This window comes from Amblyraja radiata, chromosome 33 (assembly GCF_010909765.2).
Source record: "Amblyraja radiata isolate CabotCenter1 chromosome 33, sAmbRad1.1.pri, whole genome shotgun sequence".
Classification (NCBI taxonomy): domain Eukaryota; kingdom Metazoa; phylum Chordata; class Chondrichthyes; order Rajiformes; family Rajidae; genus Amblyraja; species Amblyraja radiata.
This window is the reverse complement of record NC_045988.1, coordinates 9,607,303-9,629,463: the sequence shown is the minus strand read 5'-3', so window position 1 is coordinate 9,629,463 and position 22,161 is coordinate 9,607,303. Positions and strand designations below refer to the sequence as shown.

General features: G+C 46.3%; 2 protein-coding genes across 2 annotated transcripts; one reads left to right on the top strand and one right to left on the bottom strand.

Moving 5' to 3' along the window:
• Positions 1-75: 75 nt before the first annotated feature.
• On the bottom strand, positions 76-6,567 carry pih1d2 (PIH1 domain containing 2). The gene is made up of 4 exons (XM_033049708.1): positions 6,256-6,567; positions 4,534-4,657; positions 2,535-3,067; positions 76-1,694 (listed from the first exon to the last, which is right to left on the bottom strand). The coding sequence occupies exons 1-4, from the start codon at positions 6,436-6,438 to the stop codon at positions 1,554-1,556; spliced, it is 981 nt and encodes a 326-aa protein (XP_032905599.1). The 5' UTR covers positions 6,439-6,567; the 3' UTR covers positions 76-1,553.
• Positions 6,568-6,850: 283 nt separating this feature from the next.
• On the top strand, positions 6,851-18,421 carry nkapd1 (NKAP domain containing 1). Its single transcript, XM_033049709.1, has 6 exons — positions 6,851-6,898; positions 8,511-8,592; positions 11,313-11,413; positions 13,373-13,531; positions 14,954-15,007; positions 17,413-18,421. The coding sequence occupies exons 2-6, from the start codon at positions 8,524-8,526 to the stop codon at positions 17,921-17,923; spliced, it is 894 nt and encodes a 297-aa protein (XP_032905600.1). The 5' UTR covers positions 6,851-6,898; positions 8,511-8,523; the 3' UTR covers positions 17,924-18,421.
• Positions 18,422-22,161: the final 3,740 nt, after the last annotated feature.

The following is a 22,161-nucleotide window of genomic DNA, read 5'->3' as shown; positions in this document are numbered from 1 at the left end:
AGTTGTAGCTGTTTGTAGTGGCAACGTGTCGGAAACTTCTATTTTAAAACCAGGAATCAAATAAAATAATAGCTATTTAAAATGTTGTACATGTTTATTTCATGCAAAGGCAACAGAAAAATATCAGATCCATTTCAGCAACTCCATTCTCAGGATCACTGGGTTCCCTCCCCCACTCTTCCATCTGCTCTCCCCACCTCACTTCCCTTAATCAGTTCTGCACCTCACCTTCCTATCAGATTCCATCATCTGCAACCCTTTGTTACCTCCACCCATCCTCCTCCCAGCCTCTATCGCCATCTTTACCCTTTCCTCCCCCCCTAACTCCATCTGCCAATCAACCCCCCTCACCTGGATCTACCTACTGCTTGCCAGCTCGATTGCCTTTTGTGACCCTTTGTACCTACTGATGTCTATTTGAGTGCGCTCCTATCGGGGACCATGTTCGCAGTAAATGTGCCATGTAAATTTGTGCTGCTGCCATCTGGGTTTGGCTGTCTACATTTGCTCCCAGTTAAACGATCCCTTTTAAGATTTACACTGCCTGCACCTTACAACACAAGCATTATCTGATGCGATCAAACACTGCACAAGCCTTCAGGGAAATGTATGTGGAATACGTTGCAGCTTCTTTCTCGGCTGTCTAGACGGCACTTCAGAAACCTGGGATGCCTGGTGCTGACTGAAGAAGCACACGTTGAATGCCACCTAATTATCAAAGCGAACTGATGGCAAATCATCTTCAATCGCTGCAGTCCTTTTAAAGAGGGGCTTAATCTGAAAATTCCTGTGCATTGATAAGTGGATTTGCACGGTAGATCTCAGGGGTCCTTGTGAGTAAGTAAAGTATAGGAATATTATTTTACTAAGTTTATCGTACAGTCATAAATAGTTATACAGCACGGAAACATGCCATTCAGTCCAATGCCCATACTGGCCAAGTTGCCCACCTGCGTTTGGCCTAGGTCCCTCTAAATCTTTCCTATCTATGTTCCAGTCGAACTGTCTTTAAAATGTTAGTATAGTACCTGCCCCAACTACCTCCTCTTACAGCTCATTCTATATACCCACCACCCTCTCTGTGGAAAAAGTTGCCCCTCTGGTTCCTATTCAGTCTTTCCTCTTTCACTGTATACCTATGTTCCCTGGTTCTTGATTTCCCAACTCTGGGTAGTAACCGTCCTTGAGAAGGTGGTGTTGAAGGAGGCACGCTGCCAGGAGCTCCACAGCATAATTATTAGTTTCCCTGCACATAAAACATTAGAAGTTTAATAATTAACATAGCACATGGCACACAGCTTCAAGGGAATTTATTTTGATGCACTGGATTTACAATTCTTTGTGAAATTTTATATGACAAACCAATCTGAATGTGAACACTGGCTGAACAAGGTGTGTGATTGTGCGCTCTCTGAGGAACAGGAAACCATTCCCCACGCTGGGAAAACTTTGGCTATTTGCATTTGGTTCAATTACGTTCATCAGAAACGATATCCTTACAGCAGTCTGTGGAAATAGGTTGGAATGCATAACATTTGAGAGATTCGATCCGGTTACTTGGTAAGAATAGGCATCCTTACGGACAGGGTGTGGGTCTTCCTGCTGAGCTTGGCGCTGACCATGTCCTCACAGATGGTTTCGGGTAGGTTGAGCTGCAGTCGGTACTTTGCCACCACATCGATAACAACGTCATCCTGTTTCGAAAGGCAGATGGAAATTAACAGGCTAGTCTCTCCATAAAGATATCTTGTGAAGCGTTAACTTTAAATGTCAGTCTAAACCAGTTTCAAATTGATTAACTTTACAGAAATATCAGTGACTTTCTGGTGACCGTGAAGCCCAGGTGTTGGTGTGACATTGTCTCTCTACTTGCAGCTTAACGACTTATTGTGGACCAAGTACAAGCTATTGTCCATAATTTTCATAATGTATATAACTGCGAGCTTGCCCTGTACTATATTGTGCATCCCTCTCTCTTAGGGAGTGTCCCAATGTTTTCACAATACACAATTGAGGTGCAGCATAAAAATCATAAGTTTAGACATTCCAAAAACATTAATGTATTATAAAGAAATTTTAACTGAATTACTCAGAGGTACTGACCAGCTAACTGCATTAACAGGACAAAGTGCTTGAGTAACTCAGTGGGCCAGGCAACCTCTCTGGAGAACATGGATAAGTGACATTTTGGGTTGGGACCCTTTGTCACCCATCCATGTATTCCAGAGATGCTGCCTGACCCGCTGAGTTACTCCAGTACTTTGGCTTTTTTTGTAAAGCAGCATCTGTAATTCCTTGTTTCTAACTAGACAACAAATTGGTGACTAACTTATTACGACAGAGAGGGAGAGGGGGGGGGGGGGGCGAGGCGATCAGCCCGTCCTGTATCTGAGAGTTCTAAGAGCAATGCCAAATCTGAATCACACCCACCCCCCACCCCGACAGTCCCCGCTGGAATTTGGAATCTGAATTCTCCCATCTGTGGTTTACAACAGTCTACACAAGCCCGAGCTCGGTGTTCAGTCAGCACCAACCTTGGAGACGCTGAGACCACAGTCTGCCACAGAGGAAACCCCAGGCAGCTCCACCTTCAGCTGGATGCTTGTCGGTTTCCCACTCTCATCAGTGATGACGGACATCTTGTACTTTGGAGTATCCACTGTGTTGCTACACTCAAAGTCCACGCTGGAAATCTCCTGGATGAGGCCTGGCTTGTTTGGCTGGTTGGTGTGAGTGGGCAGGTGGATGGGACTGTCCTTGTCCTGCTCCCCATCTGCCTCTCTTAGGCTGGTCAGCCGCTGCAGTAAGGAGGCGTTAGCATTGGCCTCTGCCTCCACGGCCACAGCTTGGCCAGGCTTGCTTCTCTCGCTCAGCCGCTGCTTGATCCGCTCCCTGCTGCCCGTCTGCGTCTGCCCCAGCAGCCTGTATGAGTGCGACAGGCGGATGCGGTGCTGCTCCTCGATGTATCTCATCGCCAGGCGGATCATCTGGTCCCGCTCCACAGGGTCCTCCCTTGCTTTCTGAATCACCTCTGGGCTGTACGCAACATCAGTGACCCAGCAAGTGTCTGCGGGAGGGAATTTAAAAAGTTCAAGTAACGTTCCATTCAGCAAACCTGCCCACCTTCCCCCAGTGAAGAGACCAAACTTGGAGGGAGCACTGTGTGCAGTTCCAGTTGCCCAACTACAGGAATGATGTCATTCAGTGGGAAAGAATGCAACAAAGATTCGCCAGGATGGCACCTTGGTTTGAGTGATAGGGAGACGTTGGATAGGATAGGACTTCTTTGGAGGCTGAAGGGCGGCTTTACTGATGTGTTCAAGATCATGAGGGGTGTAGAGGCATCTGCAGTTCCTTCCGACACAGTACTCCAGGTGTGGCGTCACCAGCATCTTATCCTGAAGTAACATGACCCCCCAACTGCAGTGTTCAATGCCCAAATGCCTTCCTCGCCACCTTGTTTTTCTGGGTCACCTCTTTCATGTACTATTACTTGTGCCTGGAGGTCTCTGTTTTACAACAACCCCCAGGGGATTTCCTGTGCAAGTCCTGCCCTGGTTTAACCTCGCATTTGTCCTAGATACAGTTTAAACCTTGAGGTTGAAACTGCGGAGTGCATTTCAAACCAGGGTTCATTTTGAGCATTCTCCTGGCCAAGTGTCCATCTGTCACTGGGACCTCCAGAACAATCACATAGAGCAGTACAGCACAGGAACAGACACTTCGGCCCACAATGTTTGTGCGGAACATGATGCCAAATTAAACTAATCTCATCAAACTGTACCTGATCTATATCCCTCTGCTCTCTGCACTTCCATGTGCCTATCCAAAATCCTCTCAAATGTCACTATCGTATCTGTAGTAGTTACGCACTACTGTGCGTAAAAAAAACTTGCCCTGCACATCTCCATTAAAATGTTCCCTTCTCGCCTTTATAGCTACACCCTGCAATGTTGGACATTCAACCAGGGTAAAAAGGTTCTGACTGTCTACCCTGTCTATTGCCATAACTTGCAATTCGAAGCGGCTCACAGGATGGAGCATAGGATATGATGTGGCAATGAGACGGGCTGTGTGAAGCATCATTGCTCTTACCCCAGGCAACGTGCTCACAACATAAGGGGTTGGACAGGCTAGATGCAGGAAGATTGATCCCAATGTTGGGGAAGTCCAGAACAAGGGGTCACAGTTTAAGGATAAGGGGGAAATCTTTTAGGACCGAGATGAGGAAAACATTTTTCACACAGAGAGTGGTGAATCTCTGGAATTCTCTGCCACAGAAGGTAGTTGAGGTCAGTCCATTGGCTATATTTAAGAGGGAGTTAGATGTGGACCTTGTGGCTAAAGGGATCAGGGGGTATGGAGAGAAGGCAGGTACAGGATACTGAGTTGGATGATCAGCCATGATCATATTGAATGGTGGTGCAGGCTCGAAGGGCCGAATGGCCTACTCCTGCACCTATTTTCTATGTTTCTATGTAACATATCACACGTCAGCGTTTGGAGACAAGCCAGCCTTGGCTCACCAGCTACCTGTGCCATTGATCGTTTCCTCCATCGGCCCTCCGCTGAGAGGGACAGGGTCAGCATTGCTCTTCGGAGCAGGGACACGACTCCAGCTGCAAAGGTTTACGAACAGCACCCTCTCACCGGGTTCCTGGAGGAGAGAGAAATAATGACTGCTTGTTATCAAAGGTCACAGAGATCTCTGGCCGAATTAACTTGAGACGAGCAGGTACAATTCAAACTCTTGTCCATGTGTCACTCATAGCCCTCCTCAACAACCTATCCTCTGCTATCAGAAACGTCTCTTGCAGTCTGCTTTTATGATTTATGTAATGTATGTACAATTTAAGGTGTGTATGTCTGTGCCTGCGATGCCGCTGCATGCAACATTTACATTGTATCTGTACCTCACCGCACTCGTGCGTATAACAAAACGCAAACTCGTGCGCCACATAAATTTGCATTACATTTTTTATCACCACCCTCCTGCACTGCGTTCCAGTTATCAACCACTCTCTGGGTGAAAAGGTTCACATCATTCCCTCTAGTCTAGATCCTAAATCTGTGTCTTCCAGTTCCACCTCTGAAATGAGGAAATGTTTCTTGCAGTCTACTCAACCCATACCCCTCATAATTTTAGATTCCTAGGTCATGTCCCCTCTCATCTCCCCTGCTCCAGGAAGGACAGACCCATCCTCCCCTCGTAGCTAAAGACCAAGGCAAAGTCCTGGTGAATCTCCTCAGCGCTGTCCAGTACTCCCACACCCTTGCTCTAGTGTGGTGACCAGAAAGGCACACAGTTCTCCAGCTGAAATGGACAGAAGACATTTCGGGTTGGGACCCTTCATCAGTCTGTGGAAGGGTCTCAACCCAAAACATCGTCTGTCCATTACCTCCATAGATGCTGCCTGGCCTGCTGGGTCTGTGTTTTGCTCCCGATTCCCGCATCTGCAGTTCCTTGTGTCTCACGTTTATAAAATTTTAGCTCCTCTCTCCGAATGTTTGGAACGTGTGGCATCGCCCAGCAGAGTAATGGCCAGTCCTCATCACAATAGTTTCATTCATTCACAAGGATTGATTTATTTTAAAGTGTATGAGGTTATTGAAGGAAATGTAAGTATTGATGCCCAGCGGTATGTCGCTTAGGCAGCTTACGACCCAGCTGCATGAATATTCATTTTTGTAGTTTCAAGTAACTCCTGCATTCTCTCCCCCCCTTCTCTCTCCTCCCCCCCCCCTTTCTCTCTCCCCTTCTCTCCCCCCCCCTTCCCCCGCCCTAGTTGGTCTACCAGTTCTACTGTTTGCATCCTTGTATCCCTCCTTCTCCAGCCAGCTCTCATACACTCTCCAGCCAACAATGGGTTAATATGGGCTCCAATCTTCCTGAGGTCTCTGTTCAAAAAGGAACTGCAGATGCTGGAATATCTGAAGAAGGGTTTCGGCCCGAAACGTCGCCTATTTCCTTCGCTCCATAGATGCTGCTGCACCCGCTGAGTTTCCCCAGCAATTTTGTGTACCTTCCTGAGGTCTCTGTTGCCAGCCTTGATTTGTTCTGGCCTATTCTCGCCTCCCCCCCCCAAATCTCTACTTTCAGCCTGAAGGATTCTGACCCAAAACGTCACCTAATCTTTTTCTCCAGAGATGCTTCCTGATCCTCAGGAGTTACTCCTCCAGCACTTTGTGTGTCTCTCCGGTATAAACCAGCATCTGCAGTTCCACCCTACACATTGTTGGTGTCAGAGTTTGTACCTGTATGTTGGTCTGGATGCAGGCGTGGGGCTCTGGGGCAGAGAACTGCTTCTTGCCCTCGGTCAGCTGCTGGCTGATGAATTTGTGATAAGTTTCAGGGCTGCTCTCAGACATCTCGTCCAACATAGTCCACAGTTGGTTCACCTGCTGCACAAGCGCATCTTCACTCCGCCCTGTGGCCATAGTTTCCCTGTTGTTGGTGCAAGTCTTCCACAAAGCAGCTTTGGATAACAAGCGAGTCCTGCAGCCTTCAACACAGTGATGAAGACCATTAGCTAGGCGCCGTCGCCATGGCGACCCGACCCACAACGGAAGTGACTGGTCAACCGGAAACCGTCCCGGCAAAACAGCCCCTCCTTCCCCCCCCCCCATGCAAAGTAATCACCAAAGATCCTATAGATCTATAGATGTTTGGTATTTACAGTTATTCCGCATGATAATGGAAAGGCGGTTAGTGTATTGAAGCGGAGTGTGAGGGGGGGAAGAGAAAAGCGTGGTTAGAGACGGGCCCGTGTAATTAGTGTAAGTTAGAGAGCGGGCGGAACCCCCGCTCGCCGCTGTTGCTGCTCCCCGCGGGGGGGGGGGGGGAAGGGAGAGGCGGAGGCGCCGCTTCCGGCCCGGTGCGGGGGGGGAGCGGGGACAGGTAAGGGGGACCGGGGGAGGGAGAGGGAGAGGGACCGGGGGAGGGGGAGGGGGAGGGAGAGGGACCGGGACCGGGGGAGGAGGAGGAGGGGGGTCGGTGTTCCCATTACCGGGGTGTCGGGGTCGGGGCTGTGCTCGGCCGGCGGTGGCTGAGCCGCTCGGCTCTGGCCGGACCTGAGCCTGTCCCCGGGCCGCGGGTCCCTCGCCCCCCCGGCGAACTTAATAATGTACCCACATAGCTCGAGACTGAACACCATTTACATTTCAATTTTAAATGATCACTCTCTAATATTGTAATATCTTGTAGCTCTGTCTCAACTGTTGGATTATCGCACTATTGGAAATAGCTCAAATCTACTATTTACAATCTTGACTGAATAAGATTATCCACAAATTTCTTCTCGAAAGGTTATAGATGTAATTTCTTTGGCAATTTGTGACATGACATATCTTTGTCACAATCGTTAGCTGAGTGAATTTCCTTTGAATTGCATTCAATGCCAGTACAGTATCACTGGAATTATCTGCCACAGAAGGTAGTTGAGTCCAGTTCATTGGCTATATTTAAGAGGGAGTTAGATGTGGCCCTTGTGGCTAAAGGGATCAGGGGGTATGGAGAGAAGGCAGGTACAGGATACTGAGTTGATCAGCCATTATCATATTGAATGGCGGTGCAGGCTCGAAGGGCCGAATGGCCTACTCCTGCACCTATTTTCTATGTTTCTAGTATATCTAGACTTAATTAAGGGGACCCAAACTGCACAGTATTCCAGCTGTGGACTAATCGGTGTCCAGTACAATTGTCACAGTAGTTCTCTTTCTTCTAAACTTAAACGTATAGGAAGGAACTGCAGATGCTGGTTGAAACTGAAGATAGACACAAAATGCTGGAGTAACTCAGTGGGTCAGGCAGCATCATTGGAGAGAAGGAATGGGTGATGTTTCGGGTCGAGACCCTTCAGACTATTCTAAACTCAAACCCTGTGCAATAAAAGTCAAAATGCCTTTTGCCTTTCCAACACTTTTTGCAGCTGCCTGCTAACTTTCTGTGATTTGTACACAAACACATTGTGCCTCAGTCTGAAGAAGGGTCCAATCCCAAAATGTCACCTGTCCATTCCCTCCACAGATGCTGTCTGACCTGCTGAGTTACTACACAAATGTGTTTTGTTCAAGATTCCAAAATCTTGTCTCATGACTCTGGAGTTCATTTATACTCTGTTCATCTGCACTCTTTCTTCCATTAGACAGCAACCTGCCTTAAGATTCCTCATACTGAAGTGCATGACCTCGCTCTTTATACCTCATTGAACTCCATTTGCCAAGTTTTCGCTCCGCTTGCACGCATCCTGTTCCAAAGCCCAAATTTCCTCATTGCCACTCATGGAATCAGCAGACTTAGACTCGGCCTCCTCTAGGTCATTAAATGAATCATAAATAATTGGTCCAAGGACTGATGAAGAGTCCCTGACCTGTAACATTAATTGATACTGCTTGTAGGCCAAGTTTCAAGCATCTGCAGTTTTAATTGTTTTCAGCCATTGCTGCAGTCACTGCAGTTACAAGGTTAGTTCGGGGCTGCACCCAGATCTCCATTGTCTCTCATTTTTTAGGATATCGCTCACGATGGCTCGAATTCCTATGGGTAAAGTTCTTCTGCGGAATGTCATCCGCCACACCGATGCCCACAACAAGGTAAGCTTGTCGGCCTTCTGTTTTATTAAACTCAGATCTACAGTAAGGGAGAGTTAGATTTAGCTCTTAGGGCAAAAGGAATCAAGGGATAAGGGAGAAAAGCAGGAACAGGGTACTGATTTTAGATGATCAGCCATGATCATATTGAATGGCAGTGCTAGCTCGAAGGGCCGAATGGCCTACACCTGCACCTGTTTTTCTATGTTTCTCTGGAACAGTTCTCTCGGCAACACACAAAAATGTTACTAGCTGTCAAAGTCTGCACACGTGCTGTTCAAAGCCTGGTCAGTGTCACTGCTGCAGCTGTTACAGTTTCAGCCGATGCTGTCAGTGCGGAATTGGTGATATGATATGACCTTCAACTTTTCAAAGACTTATCGCAGGGTGTGGGTGCAGTTGGCAGAGACAGAGGTCATTGCCCAGGGGAGGGGTCGCGAACCAGGGGCATGACTACACATAAGGGGCTGGTCACTTGGTATGCGTTTGTTCTTGCTGCGTGTACCAAGATACAGTGAAAAGCCATGTTTGTGTGCTATCCAATCAAATTATACAATACTTGTTAGTTACTGGTGAGGATTCTGAGGGATAAGATATATATGCATTTGGAAAGAAGGGTCTCGACCTGAACCGTCACCCATTCCTTCTCTCCAGAGATGCAACCTGTCCCGCTGAGTTACTCCAGATATTCTGTGTCTATCTTTGGATAGACAGCAACTGATTTAGGGATAGTCAGCATGGTTTTGTACATGGGAGATCATGTCTTATGAATTTGAGTTTTTTTGAAGAGCTAACAAAAAATGTTGACATGGGCAAAGCTGTAGAAATTGCCTATATAGACCTTAGCAAAACCATTGATAAGGTTCTGCATGGTAGGTGGCTCTGGAAGGTCAGAAAATTTGGTTCGTGTAAGGAAGCAAAGGGTGGTGGTGGAAGGGTGGGTTTTGAACGAGGCCTGAGGTGTGCCTCGGGGATCAGTGTTGTGCCCGTTGCTGTTTGTGGTTAAAATCATGATTAGCAAGTTTGCAGATGACACTAAAGTGGTTGATATAGATAGCGAAGATAGTTATCAAAAATTGCAGCCAGATCTTCATCAGTTGGGCAAGTGGGCTGAGAAATAGTCAATGGAGTTTAATGCATTCAAGTGTGGGGTGTTGCATTATAGAAAGTCAAAACTGGGCAGGGCCTTCACAGTGAGTGGCAGGGCCACTGGGAAGGGTGGAGCAGATGGATCTAGGACCACTGGTGCACAGTTCCCAGAAAGTTGCATCAAAGGTTGAGAGGGTGGTAAAGAAAGCTTTTTGTACATTGGCCGTCATCAGTCGGGTTGCTGACTATAGAAGTTGAGATGCTATGTTACAGATGTTGGTGAGGCCATAATTGGAGTTCTGTGTTCAGTTTTGGTCTCCCTGCCATAGGAAGGATGGTGTTACGCTGGAAAGAGTGCTGAGAAGATTTATGAGGATGTTGCCAGGACTTGAGGGCCTGAACTATAGGGACAGGTTGGGCTGACGTGGACTATATTTGGGAGCACAGGAGGTTGAGGGATGATCTTATAAAGAAGGATAGGATGAACGCAAATAATCTTTTAGCCCGAGTTGCTGACTCAAAAACAAGAGAACAAATGTTTAAGGTGAGAGCGGTAAGATTTAATAGCAATCTGTGGGCAACTATTTCACTCAGAGGGTGATGAGTATAAGAAGCGAGCTGGCAGAGGAGGTAGTTGAGGCAGATACTGTAAAAGCATTTAAAAGATGCTTGGACAGGTACATGAAAAGGTTTAGAGAGATATGGGCCAAATGTTGGAAATGGGACGAGCGTGGGTGCGGCATAGACGAGTCGGGCCGAAGGGTCTGTTTCTACCCTGTTCTTCTGTTGTGTCCTTGTGTTATATGGTGGCTCGCCACTGCTGTACACATCGTTGCGCTATTGGAATGTTAAGTGCAAGGTCTGCAGTAGCACATGGATTATCCAGCAATGGGCACTGCGGTAGATGTTGCATTGTCTGGGTCTGTGTGCCACAGTCACAGGTTGTTGTACCCTCGATGTAGCCCCATTTGTGCATTGTCACCCTTGACTGCCCGACCCCGGTTCGCAGTCGGATGACACATCTCCAGTTCAGCCAATGTTCATCAGCACCTGGTGGTAAGCGCTCTGCTGCTGGTATGTGCCCATCCTGGTGGAAATAGGGACAGTGGCTAGTCTGTTCTTCCACATGTGGAGGCGAGCTTCAGTTGGTGTTGTTTCCAATGGGGCGACACTGTAACTCTAGTACAATCCACTCATATATTCTGTACCAGAGTACAGAATATAGTGTGATAGTGTTACAGTTACAGAGAAAGTGTAGATAAAAATGTTCAAGAGATGCAATGAGCTCGGTTGGAAATTCAGGACTACACCCTACTTATGAAAGGACCGTGCAGCAGTAATCCGATATCAGTGGGGAGGATGCTGTTTCTGAATTTTGAGGTACATCATTTCAACCTTTTGTATCTTCTGCCCGACAGTAGGGGGAGAAGTGGGAATGTGAGTGGCCCTTGATTACATTGGCTGCTTTCCTGAGACACTGGATAGTGTAGATGGAGTCGATGGGGGAGGCTGGTCTGTGTGATGGACAGGACTGCGTCCACAACTCTACAATTGCTTGCGGCTTGGGCAGAGCTGTTGCCAAACCCGGCTGTGATACATCGAGTGTTTTAAACTTTCCTTCTGGCCATCTGCAGATTCAGGAGGAGTCAGAAATGTGGAAGATCAGGGAAAAAGAGAAGCAAGCCGGCAAGATGAGATTTTTCCAGCAGCAAAGAGAGTCTGAGGGTTTGTCGGGGTAAGTATTTAATCCTGCAGCCGGATACCTGAGGCCTGTGGAGCTGACCTTACTGTTGCTATACCATCGCTAGACCTGCTCACTTGGATTCATGCATGAGATGTCCCAAACATCTCCCCTTCCCCCTGCAACTGCAGGAGATGTAATACCTGTCCCTGTACCTCCTCTGTCCTAACGATCTAGACACCCCAGTAGCCCTTCCTGGTGAGATAGTGGATTACACGCACCTCCTCCTCTAACATCATCCACTGCATCCGGTGTTCCTGATGTGGCCTTCTGTACATCGGCGAGACCAAGCATAGACTCGGCAACCATTTTGCTGAACACTTGTGCTCGGCCTGCCAAGGCCTGCTGGATCTCCCGGTTGCTAACCACATTCCTCATCCCATTCCAATACTCACCTTTCCGACCTGCTCCTCCTCCATTGTCAAAGTGAGGCCACATGCAAACATAGTTTTGTTTATAGATATAGCATGGAAACTGGCCTTTCGGCCCACTGAGAACCATGTCGGCCATTGATTACCTGTTGACACTAATTCTATGTTATCCAACTTTCCCCATCCACTCCTCTACACATTATGGGTAATTTAAAGAGGCCAATTAGCCTATAAACTTGCACTGGAGGAATAGCACCTTATATGCCCCTTTGGTTAGCTTATGGTATGAATATTGAATTCTCCAAACCCAATTAATTCTCCCCCAATCCCCACTTTCTTTCTTGTGCCCCCCCTGTCCCCCCCCCATCCTGGTGTGCTAGAATTTCGCCCAGCACATTCCTGTCCCTTCCCCCCTCCCGCCCCCCCCAGTCACCATGCTCCTTTCATTTCCCATCCCTGCAACCCCAATTTCCCATTTTATCCTCCTCCCTGTTTTCCATTCCTCCTTTCTGCTTTTGCATTGAACACCTTTTCTCTCCACTTTTCACTTCTTGCCTTTGTCAGTTACTCCACCTGTCTGCCAATCACACCCCCTTTACCTGTATCCACCTATCACTCACCTGGCGTTGCTCCACAGGCACCTCTTTTTCAGCTTTCTACCCCCTACTCCAATTGACTGAAGAAGGATCCCGACCTGAAACGTCACCTGTCCATTCTTTCCGCAGATGCTGCCTGGCCCGCTGAGTTCCACAAGCACATTGTGTTTTTTGGTCAAGATTCCAGCACCTGCAGTTCCTAGTCTCTGTTGCTTTTCTTGATGTATATTAACATAGTGTACACCAGCGTACAGGGCAGGTAACAATTAGCTGATGATGCCACAATAAGCTGATGATGCTAAGTACGCCAGTGTACTTTGCAGATAACAGTAAGCTGATGGGTGAAGTAGGAGGACAGCAAGTGACAGAGATGTAGACAGGCTGTGGATGGCTGGATGCGACAAATGTTACATTTTGGTAGGAAAAGGAAATGTCCTTCAGAAAAGAAAATCCGCCATCTTTAGCCAGCGTAGCCAAGATGTGTCTCCTGGGTATCCATGTTGACCCGTAACTATCTTAGGCACGCACAAAACTGCAGGTGCGGGAAACTTGACCAAAGGCTGGAGGAACTCAGCGGGTCAGGCAGGATCTGGGAATCGGATTTAAGTCTGAGAGAGGAAGTTTTGGGTCCTGACCCTTCTTTTATCCCTTCTCCTGGCTTTAGCTTTCACATGTCTACTCCCCTGATCTGACACCTTTTATCTTTCTAGCCTTTGTCTAGCACTTACTCCATTCATCTGCCATTCACTCTCCTCACCTCTATCCACCGATTAGCTAATGATTCATGTCGGAGACCTTTCATCAGAACTTAGTGACTACTAAAGTAGCAGTTTTGAGGAAAGATCTTAAACCTGATACATTGACCTTTTTTATTCACAGATTCTGCCTGACCTGCTGGGTGTTTTCAGTATCTTCCATTTTATTTAAGATTTTCAGCGTGTGTTGTTTTTTTAGAGTAATTGAATTATGTATGGTGTCTGTCCCAGGAACAGAATGCGGTGTGACGGGTACGATGAAGAAGACGAAGAACAAAAGGCGACTGCTGCTGCTGCTGCTGCTGAGAAAATGTTCACGGCACAGGATGAACGGGAAAGCCGAATCTGGACAAAGAAGCTGTACGACTTTGAAGCAAGAGATCCAAACAGGTCTGAGCCTTGAAGCCGTCTGTAGTTAGGGAAAGGTCAAACTCCTTGCCATAGAATGTAGAGAAGAGGAACAGACCCTTTGGCCCATCACATTGTGCTCAAGATGCCAAGATAAACTAATCCCCTCTGCCTCCACCCAATCCATATTCCTCCATCCCCTGCATATCTGTGTGCCAACCAAAACCCTCTTAAATGTCACTATCGTATCTGCCTCCACCACCATCCCTGGCAGCCCGTTTCACGCACACTCACCACCTTCTTGGTTTTGAAAAAACACTTGCCTCGTGCATCTCTTTTAAACTTTCCCCCTCTGACCTTAAAGCTATGTTTTCTTGTCTTTCCCATTTCCATCCTGGGAAAGAGATTCTAACTGTCCCAACTACACGACTTCCTGACTCTTAAACGCAATGCCCAGTCTGATGAAGGCATGCTTCCTTTTCCACTCTGTCCATTTGAGCTGCTACTTTGACTTGGAACCCAAGATCTCTCTCTGCATCAATGCTGTAAAGGGTCATGCCATTAACTGTATACATTTCCCTTGCATTCGTCCTCTCACACTTACTGGTATTAAACTCACCTGCTATTTCTCAACTCAAAACTGATCTATGCTGTGCTGTATCCCTTCACAGCTTTCCTCGTAACTAGTTACTCAAACTCATTGCTTCCGTCTTGTGGCCCAGTGCATATACAAAATCCTATATGAACATTTATATTTAAAAAAAAATAAACCCTCGTGGTTCAAATTTGTTCTTTTTGTTAAGAAGTTGAATTATCATTTAACTTAACAGGTGACCGAATTAAGAGAGTCGACAGTAATCTTGATGCTTGATTTTTATTTGAAGTAATCAGACTTTATGCTTTTTATTTTTTAAAAAGCCTAAATTTGAAATCTCCGGGAATCAGTGAAAACTGAGGATTATACTCAAAATGTTGTTACTGTACTTGGACTACACAAGGCTTATTGTTCAGAAGTGCAGCTTTTATTAAAATGTCAGGCCAATTTTAAAACCACTGCTTTCCAACCAAAGTTTTGAAACTCTGCTCTGAATTGTCTTGCTAGAAGAGGTGTGCACCACACCAGATGTGTTGCACCCTTTATTCTTGCCTATTAAGTGGATCTAATGAAAAACTCATTGGTCAAGGATCCCGACTTAATGCGTCACCTGTCCATGTTCTCCAGAAATGCTGCCTGACCTGCTGAATTACTTCACTTTGTGCCCTTTTGTATATTAACCAGCATGTGCAGTTATTTGATTGTACTAATGAATCATGTATAGCTTTTTCTTGGACTGGACAGCATTCAAATAAAAGCTTTTCACTGTACCTTTGTACACTGATTATAATAACCTAAATTGAGTTGAACAATTCACTAGTTTTTTTAATAATGCAGGAATTAAAGTCTTTTCTGAATTGATTGTTTAGATGGGGCCACAGTGGCTACAAGGAACTTTACCCAGAAGAATTTGAATCTGAGAGGTAAGTTTTAAAATATATCAACATAGTTGGAAAGGTGGTAATGTAATCGTAATCTTGAGTCAGGATGGGATTGATATTATAACATATTTCCAATCTTAATCTGATTTTATTTGTGTGTGGTGGGACAATGTTAAATGGGCAGTGGATTGGACATGAAAAATCAAAGCAATCTCAGCCTGAGTGGGCCTTTCAGCCAATATTCTCTCAATATTTTCTAATCGTGGATCTGTCTTAGACGTGAAATGTCTGGATCTCCACAACCCTTTGGCGCTGCTGGTAAATCCGCTACCTCACAGCGCCAGAAATCCGGATTTAAAACTGTCTGTGTGGAGTTTGTGCATTCTCCCTGCGGCCCCACGGGTTTACTCCGGCCTCTCCGGTCGGTATCCCCCCACGTCCCAAAGACGTGCGGGTTTGTAGGTTAATTGGCCTTTGTAAATTGCCTCTAGTGTGCAGGGAGTGGATGCAAAAGTGGGATAACGTAGAACTAGTGTGAACGGGTGATCAGTGGTCGATGTGAACTCGATGGGCGGAAGGGTCTGTTTCCATGCTGTATCTCTAAAAACTAAGTGGGGGAATTATGGCGTTGAGTCTTAAAACCACGACAGAATCTGCCCTGATCTGTCCCTTCTTATCTAGATTGAGCCCGGTTCAGAGCCACCTCACTGCAGCCACCTGTGAGAGTGAGGTCATCAAATGTGTCTACCAAAGTGTAGCCCACTGTTTAATCTCTCCTCGTGACAAGCCTGTCTTCCTGCAGAGTCAGTCTAGTGAAGAATCTCTGCATTCCTTCTGTCGCTAACAAATCCTCCCATAGGATAATCCCTACTCGATTGGAGAGCATCTCTACACTTGTATAGGTCCACCACCGATATTCGGACACCCTTGGTTCCAGAGCCTTTCTGGATTGTCCGTTTTGCTAGACCAACAGAGGTCATGGCCACCGAGAGGAGTGCGGCGGTACTAGAACGGTCCGCTGGGGGGAATTCTGGGGGAGGGATTTCAAGTGCGCTCTCATGATTTGGTCCAGATTAAAGGAGGTGCTGGACCACCAGTTGCCAGAAAATCAGTGATGGTCCTGTACTCGAATCCTCTTGCAATATACTGGTTACTTTCCTATTGCTTGACGGGCAACTTTGTTACACAAAGGGTGGCAGGTATATGGAACGAGCTACCGGAGGAGGTAGTTGAGGCATGTTTAAAAAAACATTTGGTCAGGTACATGGATAGGATAAGGATATGGGCCAAATGTGGGCAAGTGGATCTATTATAGATGGGGCATGTTGGTGGTCATGGGCAAGTTGGGCCGAAGGGTCTGTTTTCATGTTCTATGACTATGCTTGCATGTTAACGACATCTGCAGATATCCAGATCCCTACGAATCCTAAACCATTCGTTCACTATTTAAAATGTACTCCGGATGGAAATCTTGCATTTTCCCACATTAGTGTCCCATCAGCTACGATTATTATCAGTGCTCTGTAGGGCACAATAATGAGGAGCTGGGAGAGGTGTGAGGCAATTAAGGAGGGCACTAACTGGGTTGATGAAAGGAGTGGGGTGAATGGTGTCTGTATGGATTTTAAAAGGGCATTAGACAGTGTCACTAAAGCATGTTAAAAAAGCTGAGGCCTTTCAGGGGTCACAAAATCAGGAGAAGCTTTTATGGAAAATTGATTGAAGAGAAGGTGGTGGGAGCAGCACTTCCCTAGGCTGCGTGCTAGAGGTGTTCATTTTTTTGACATTCGACATTGGAGTATAGAGTGAGACGTGTAAAGTTCTAAAGGTGGCGGTGTGGTAAACGTAGAGGCCCAGGCCATACCAGTGGTAACAGCCGGGAACTTGGCAGCCTGTAAAGGTGCTGACATCAGAAGCGATCAATGATATGGTTTAGTTTAGAGATACAGTGTAGAAACAGGCCTTTTGGATCACTAAGCCCGAGCCGACCAGCAATCACACTAGCGGCAATTTACAGAAGCCAATGAAACTGCAAACCTACACGTCTTTGGAGTGTGGGAGGAAACCAGAGCACCTGGAGAAAACCCACGCAGCCACAGGGTGAACGTCAAACCCGGTACAGAAACACCTGTGGTCAGGTTTGAACTCGTGTCTCTGGCGCTCTAAGGCAGCAAATCTACTGCTGTGCCGCTGTGCCGCCCTTAAAACCTGAAAAGAAAATTTGGATAGGCACTCGAGCGAAATAAACTTGAAGGAAGATGAGGCTAGAGCTGGTGAATGGGACTGAATCCGTGCGTAGAGGGTGATCACGGATGGGTGGGCTGAATGGCCTCCTTGCCTGCTGTAATAACTCAACGATCAGGCAGCCGCAGGTTGTTCTGGTGTGCACCTCTGCTTGTAGACATTGCAGCTGTGTGTACGAACTCATCTTTACTTTCCATTCCCAGTGACCAGAAGGAGAGCGACGGGCACGCTGCCAACGGGGAGAAACCCATGCACCCAGAGACCTTGAAACTGGCTTCACACAAGCGCAAGCGCTCCAGTAAAACTAGCAAGAAGAAACACAAGAAGAAATCTCGGAAGAAGGTGAGGCGGAAGCGAAGCCTGCAGAGCAGCGACTCTTCGAGCGACGACGAGAGCTCGGTGGAGGAGGAGAATGGAAGGAAAAGGATGAAAGCAAAGAAACGGCGGGAGAAGGCAGCGGGGCAGCAGAAGGAACAGCCCGGCCAGCCCAGTGACGGTGGCTCTTCCAACGGCCGCCTCTCCGACACCAGCAGCAAGGACGGCAGCAGTTCCAGCGCTCGGCTGCAGAAAGACAAGAAGAGAAGGAAAAAGAAAGAGCGGAGGAATATTCCGATGGCAGAGGGTGACCGAGAAATCAGAAGCAAGAAACGCAAAAACTGGAAAATTGCACCCAACGATTCCTCGGATGAGAGCGGAGACGAAGAGCTGAACTAGAGGGGTGCTGAGGAGGTGCCTGTGCTCTCCCGAACCTGGGCTATGTGAACCCAGCACTGCGGTCGGGCCAAGTGCATCACTTGGCTTTACTGACACAGTCTGCAAGTGGGGACAGACCAGCCTTCCTCAGAGGCTGCATGGTGATATACTGTCCGGGGCAGCTGCTCCCAATCTGCTGCTGCCTTTCTCTCAATATTACACGCCATGTAACACCCTGTCTCTTGTGTAGTGAAGGAACCTTTGGGGGCTGGGTCAGTACAGATCCACACTCTGCATTGGATTGTTCATAGGTTGTAGGTGTAGAGTTAGGCCATTCGGCTCATTAAGTCTACTCCAACATTCAATCGTGGCTGATCAACAGTGCCCTCCTTTAGAGTACAGTTAGAAAGGAGATGAGGAGGAATTTCTTTAGACAGAGGGTGAGGAATCTGTGGAATTCATTGCCAAGTCAAAGGATATGTTTACGGTGGAGATTGATAGATTTTTGATTAGTGTGTTAGGGGTTATGGGGAGCCAGGAGAATGGGGTTGAGAGGGGAAGAAACAGTGCCCTCCATAATGTTGGCGACAAAAACCCATCATTTATTTATTTACCTATGTCCTCCCCAATTTGAGATTTGTAATAGAAAAAAATCACATGTGGTTAAAGTGCACATTGCCAGATTTTAATAAAGGCCAATTTTACACATTTTGGTTTCACCATGTGGAAATTACATCTGTGTTTATACATAGTCTCCCCCATTTCAGGGCACCATAATGTTTTGGACACAGCAATGTCATGTAAATGAAAGTAGTCATGTTTAGTATTTTGTTGCATATCCTTTGCATGCAATGACTGCTTGAAGTCTGCGATTCATGGACATCACCAGTTGCTGGGTGTCTTCTCTGGTGATGCTCTGCCAGGCCTGTTTTGCAGCCATCTTTAGCTTCTGCTTGTTTTGGGGGATAGTCCCCTTCTGTTTTCTCTTCAGCATATAAAAAGGCATGCTCATTTGGGCTCAGATCGGGTGATTAACTTGGCCACTCAAGAATTGACAATTTTTTAGCTTTGAAAAACTCCTTTGTTGCTTTAGCAGTATGTTTGGGATCGTTGTCTTGCTGTTGAATCAAGCACCAGCCAATGAGTTTGAGGCATTTGTTTGAACTTGAGCAGATAGGATGTGTCTATACACTTCAGAATTCATTACGCTACTATCATCAGCAGTTGTATCATCAATGACGATAAGTGAGCCAGTACCTTCAGCAGCCATACATGCCCAGGCCATAACACCCCCAATACTGTTTCACAGATGACTTGGTATGCTTTGGATCTTGGGCAGTTCCTTCTCTCCTCCATACTTTGCTCTTGCCATCACTCTGATAAGTTATTCTTCGTCTCATCAGTCCACAAGACCTTTTTCCAGAACGGTGGTTGCTCTTTTAAGTTCTTCTTGGCAAACTGTAACCTGGCCATTCTATTTTTGCGGCTAACCAGTGGTTTGCATCTTGCAGTGTAGCCTCTGTATTTCTGTTCATGAGTCTTCTGTGGACAGTGGTCATTGATAAATCCACACCTGACTCGTGAAGAGTGTGTCTGATGTGTCAGACAGGTGTTTGGGGATTTTTCTTTATTATAGAGAGAATTCTTCTGCATCAGCTGTGGAGGTCTTCCTTGGCCTACCAGTCCCTTTGGAATTAGTAAGCTCACCAGTGCTCTCTTTCTTCTTAATGTTGCTTCAAAGGGTTGATTTTGGTAAGCCTAAGGTTTGGCTGATGTCTCTAACAGTTTTATTCTTGTTTCTCCGTCTCATAATGGCTTTGTTGACTTCCATTGGCACAACTTAGGTCCTCATGTTGAGAAACAGCAATAAAAGTTTCCAAAGGTGATGGAAAGACTGGAGGAAAGACTAGGTGCTGAGAACTCTCTTATACCTGCATTAAGGAGGCAATTAAACACACCTGAGCAATTACAAACACCTGTGAAGCCATGTGTACCAAACATTATGGTGCCCTGAAATGGGGGAACTATATATAAACACAGCTGTAATTTCTACATGGTGAAACCAAAATGTATAAAATTGGCCTTTATTAAAATCTGACAATGTGCACTTTAACCACATGTGATTTTTTTTCTATTACAAATCTCAAATTGTGGAGTACAGAGGCAAATAAATAAATGATGGGTCTTTGTCGCCAACATTATCTTTCCCTCTCAACCCCATTCTCCTGCCTCCCCATAACCGCTAATACACTAATCAAAAATCTATCAATCTCCACCTTAAAAATATCCTTTGACTTGGCCTCCACATCCTTCTGTGGCAATGAATTCCAAAGATTCATCACCCTCTGTCTAAAGAAATTCCTCCATCTCCATTCTAAAGGTACGTGCTTTTATTCTGAGGCCTCTGATCCTAGACTCCCACTAGTGGAAACATCCACTCTATCCAGGCCTTTCACTATTCTGTAAGTTTAAATGAGGACATCCCCTCATCCTTCTAAACTCTAGCGAGGAAGAGGACCTGTGCCATCACACGCTCATTGTATCAGATGGCTCTCACCACCACTGTTGCCATGCACCGTGCCACTGTGGTGGAAATGTTCTGCCATTGGTCCCAATGCTCAGTATGTGTAAGACACACGCCCTGTGTTAGATTCTGCTTCTTAGAACACCTCAATCATTTTAAGCAGGCAAATGCAAAAGAGGGCCTCCTATTTGAATCTGATATAGATTTCCATTGCTGTAGCTTTCTTTTCTCGACGCGCAGGCTGTTAATAATGAAGGTGGTTTCTCCTCAGCTGTATGAATTTGTATTTTCTCAGTGCAGCGGGACTGAGTTTGTTTGGCTTGAGAAAGGTGATGTGAAATTATGTTGACTAAGCGGGGACCTTGTCACCAGTGCCAAAATCAGTGCTCAAAGCTCCTTCTTAAATTACGTGCGATCCTATCAGTAAACACATCTCAAAGACATGCGGGTTCGTAGGCTAATTGGCCTCTAAATCGCCGCTAGTGTGTCGGGAGATGAAGAGAGGGTGGGATAACATAGAATTAGTGTGATCGATGGTAGACATGGATTTGTTGGGCCGAAGGCCTGTTTCCATGCTGTATCTCTGAACTAAACTCAGCTAAACACGTAACAGCACATTTATTAGTTGCCTCCATCCTTAGATGCTTCATCCTAGCCTTGTCATGTGGTCCAATGATCACTATTAAGTTGATTGATTCTCAACTTCTCTTCCCAGTTTAATTATTTATTCTTTTTTGTTATAGAACTTTAAATATTCTTTACACAATCCAAAGATTCTTCATGGGGGGGGGGGGGGGGGGGGGGGGGGGGAACTTATTAAGGAAAATGTTAGCAATGTTGGGAGGGACTTTAAAAATACTTGTTGGATTATTGCAGGCACGATGATTCATTTTATCTTGATTTAGGACAAAATGGTGGCGTTTTACTTGACAGATTTTTCCTCGTTCACATCCTGTCCAAGTGGCAATTTCTGCATCGGACAGCAAGACTGTATAACAACGTATGTCCGCTCCGCCTGATTCACGCCGGCTGATAACGTACGTTTCTTGTACGAGAGTCCCTCGGGCTGAGAGATGCCGAACGTGGCTGCATTGATTCCCCAACAGTTTGTTCAGTTACAACGAGCCAACTCAGCACACGTTAACAACTGAGTTTAATTTTTTTTTTAAATTTAACATTAGCCTTCCCTGGAAATGCTCACACAACCTGTTCCTTTCCTTGCACGCAATGGGATGTGGTTCTTGCCACCAGGCAGCTCCTAGGATCCACCTGTCCAGTGCCTGTTCTTTGCGTGAATCTGGGCAGAAGGTGTCCATCAACATGTTGAGCTGTCCCGGTGTGTCATGGTGAGGCCCAACACTCCAGCCACTCACTGATATAGCAAGTAGGCCGTAAGGTTGTCTCGGATCTCGGATCAATTAAAGTCAATGCCCTCTAACTATGTGAATGCTCCTGATTAATTCTTCTGAAATGAGACTCGTGCAGTGAGTGGGCCGAGTAAAACCCAGCCCAAACTTTGCCGGCTTTTGATGGAAAACGTATTAATCTGGCGATTTTTGATCATCAATTTAATGGGAAATCTGTCCCTTTAAAATAAAAACTAGTGCCATGTTTTTTGACGCAGCAGCTGAGAATATGCACCAACTGAACAGTATTATATACTATTTCACAGTGTGCAGTCAGGTTATATGCATGGTATCTTCCTACTCACTGATGCTATTTACCAATAGATATT

Excerpts from the sequence above, each read along its gene's own strand:
- pih1d2 (XM_033049708.1), bottom strand. The coding sequence starts at position 6,438 with ATGGCCACAGGGCGGAGTGAAGATGCGCTTGTGCAGCAGGTGAACCAA. Across the intron at positions 4,658-6,255 it reads GCATCCAGACCAACATACAG|GAACCCGGTGAGAGGGTGCT; the intron begins GTACAAACTCTG and ends TCTCTCCTCCAG. Across the intron at positions 3,068-4,533 it reads GGAAACGATCAATGGCACAG|ACACTTGCTGGGTCACTGAT; the intron begins GTAGCTGGTGAG and ends TCCCTCCCGCAG.
- nkapd1 (XM_033049709.1), top strand. The coding sequence starts at position 8,524 with ATGGCTCGAATTCCTATGGGTAAAGTTCTTCTGCGGAATGTCATCCGC. Across the intron at positions 11,414-13,372 it reads GAGTCTGAGGGTTTGTCGGG|GAACAGAATGCGGTGTGACG; the intron begins GTAAGTATTTAA and ends TGTCTGTCCCAG. Across the intron at positions 13,532-14,953 it reads GAAGCAAGAGATCCAAACAG|ATGGGGCCACAGTGGCTACA; the intron begins GTCTGAGCCTTG and ends TTGATTGTTTAG.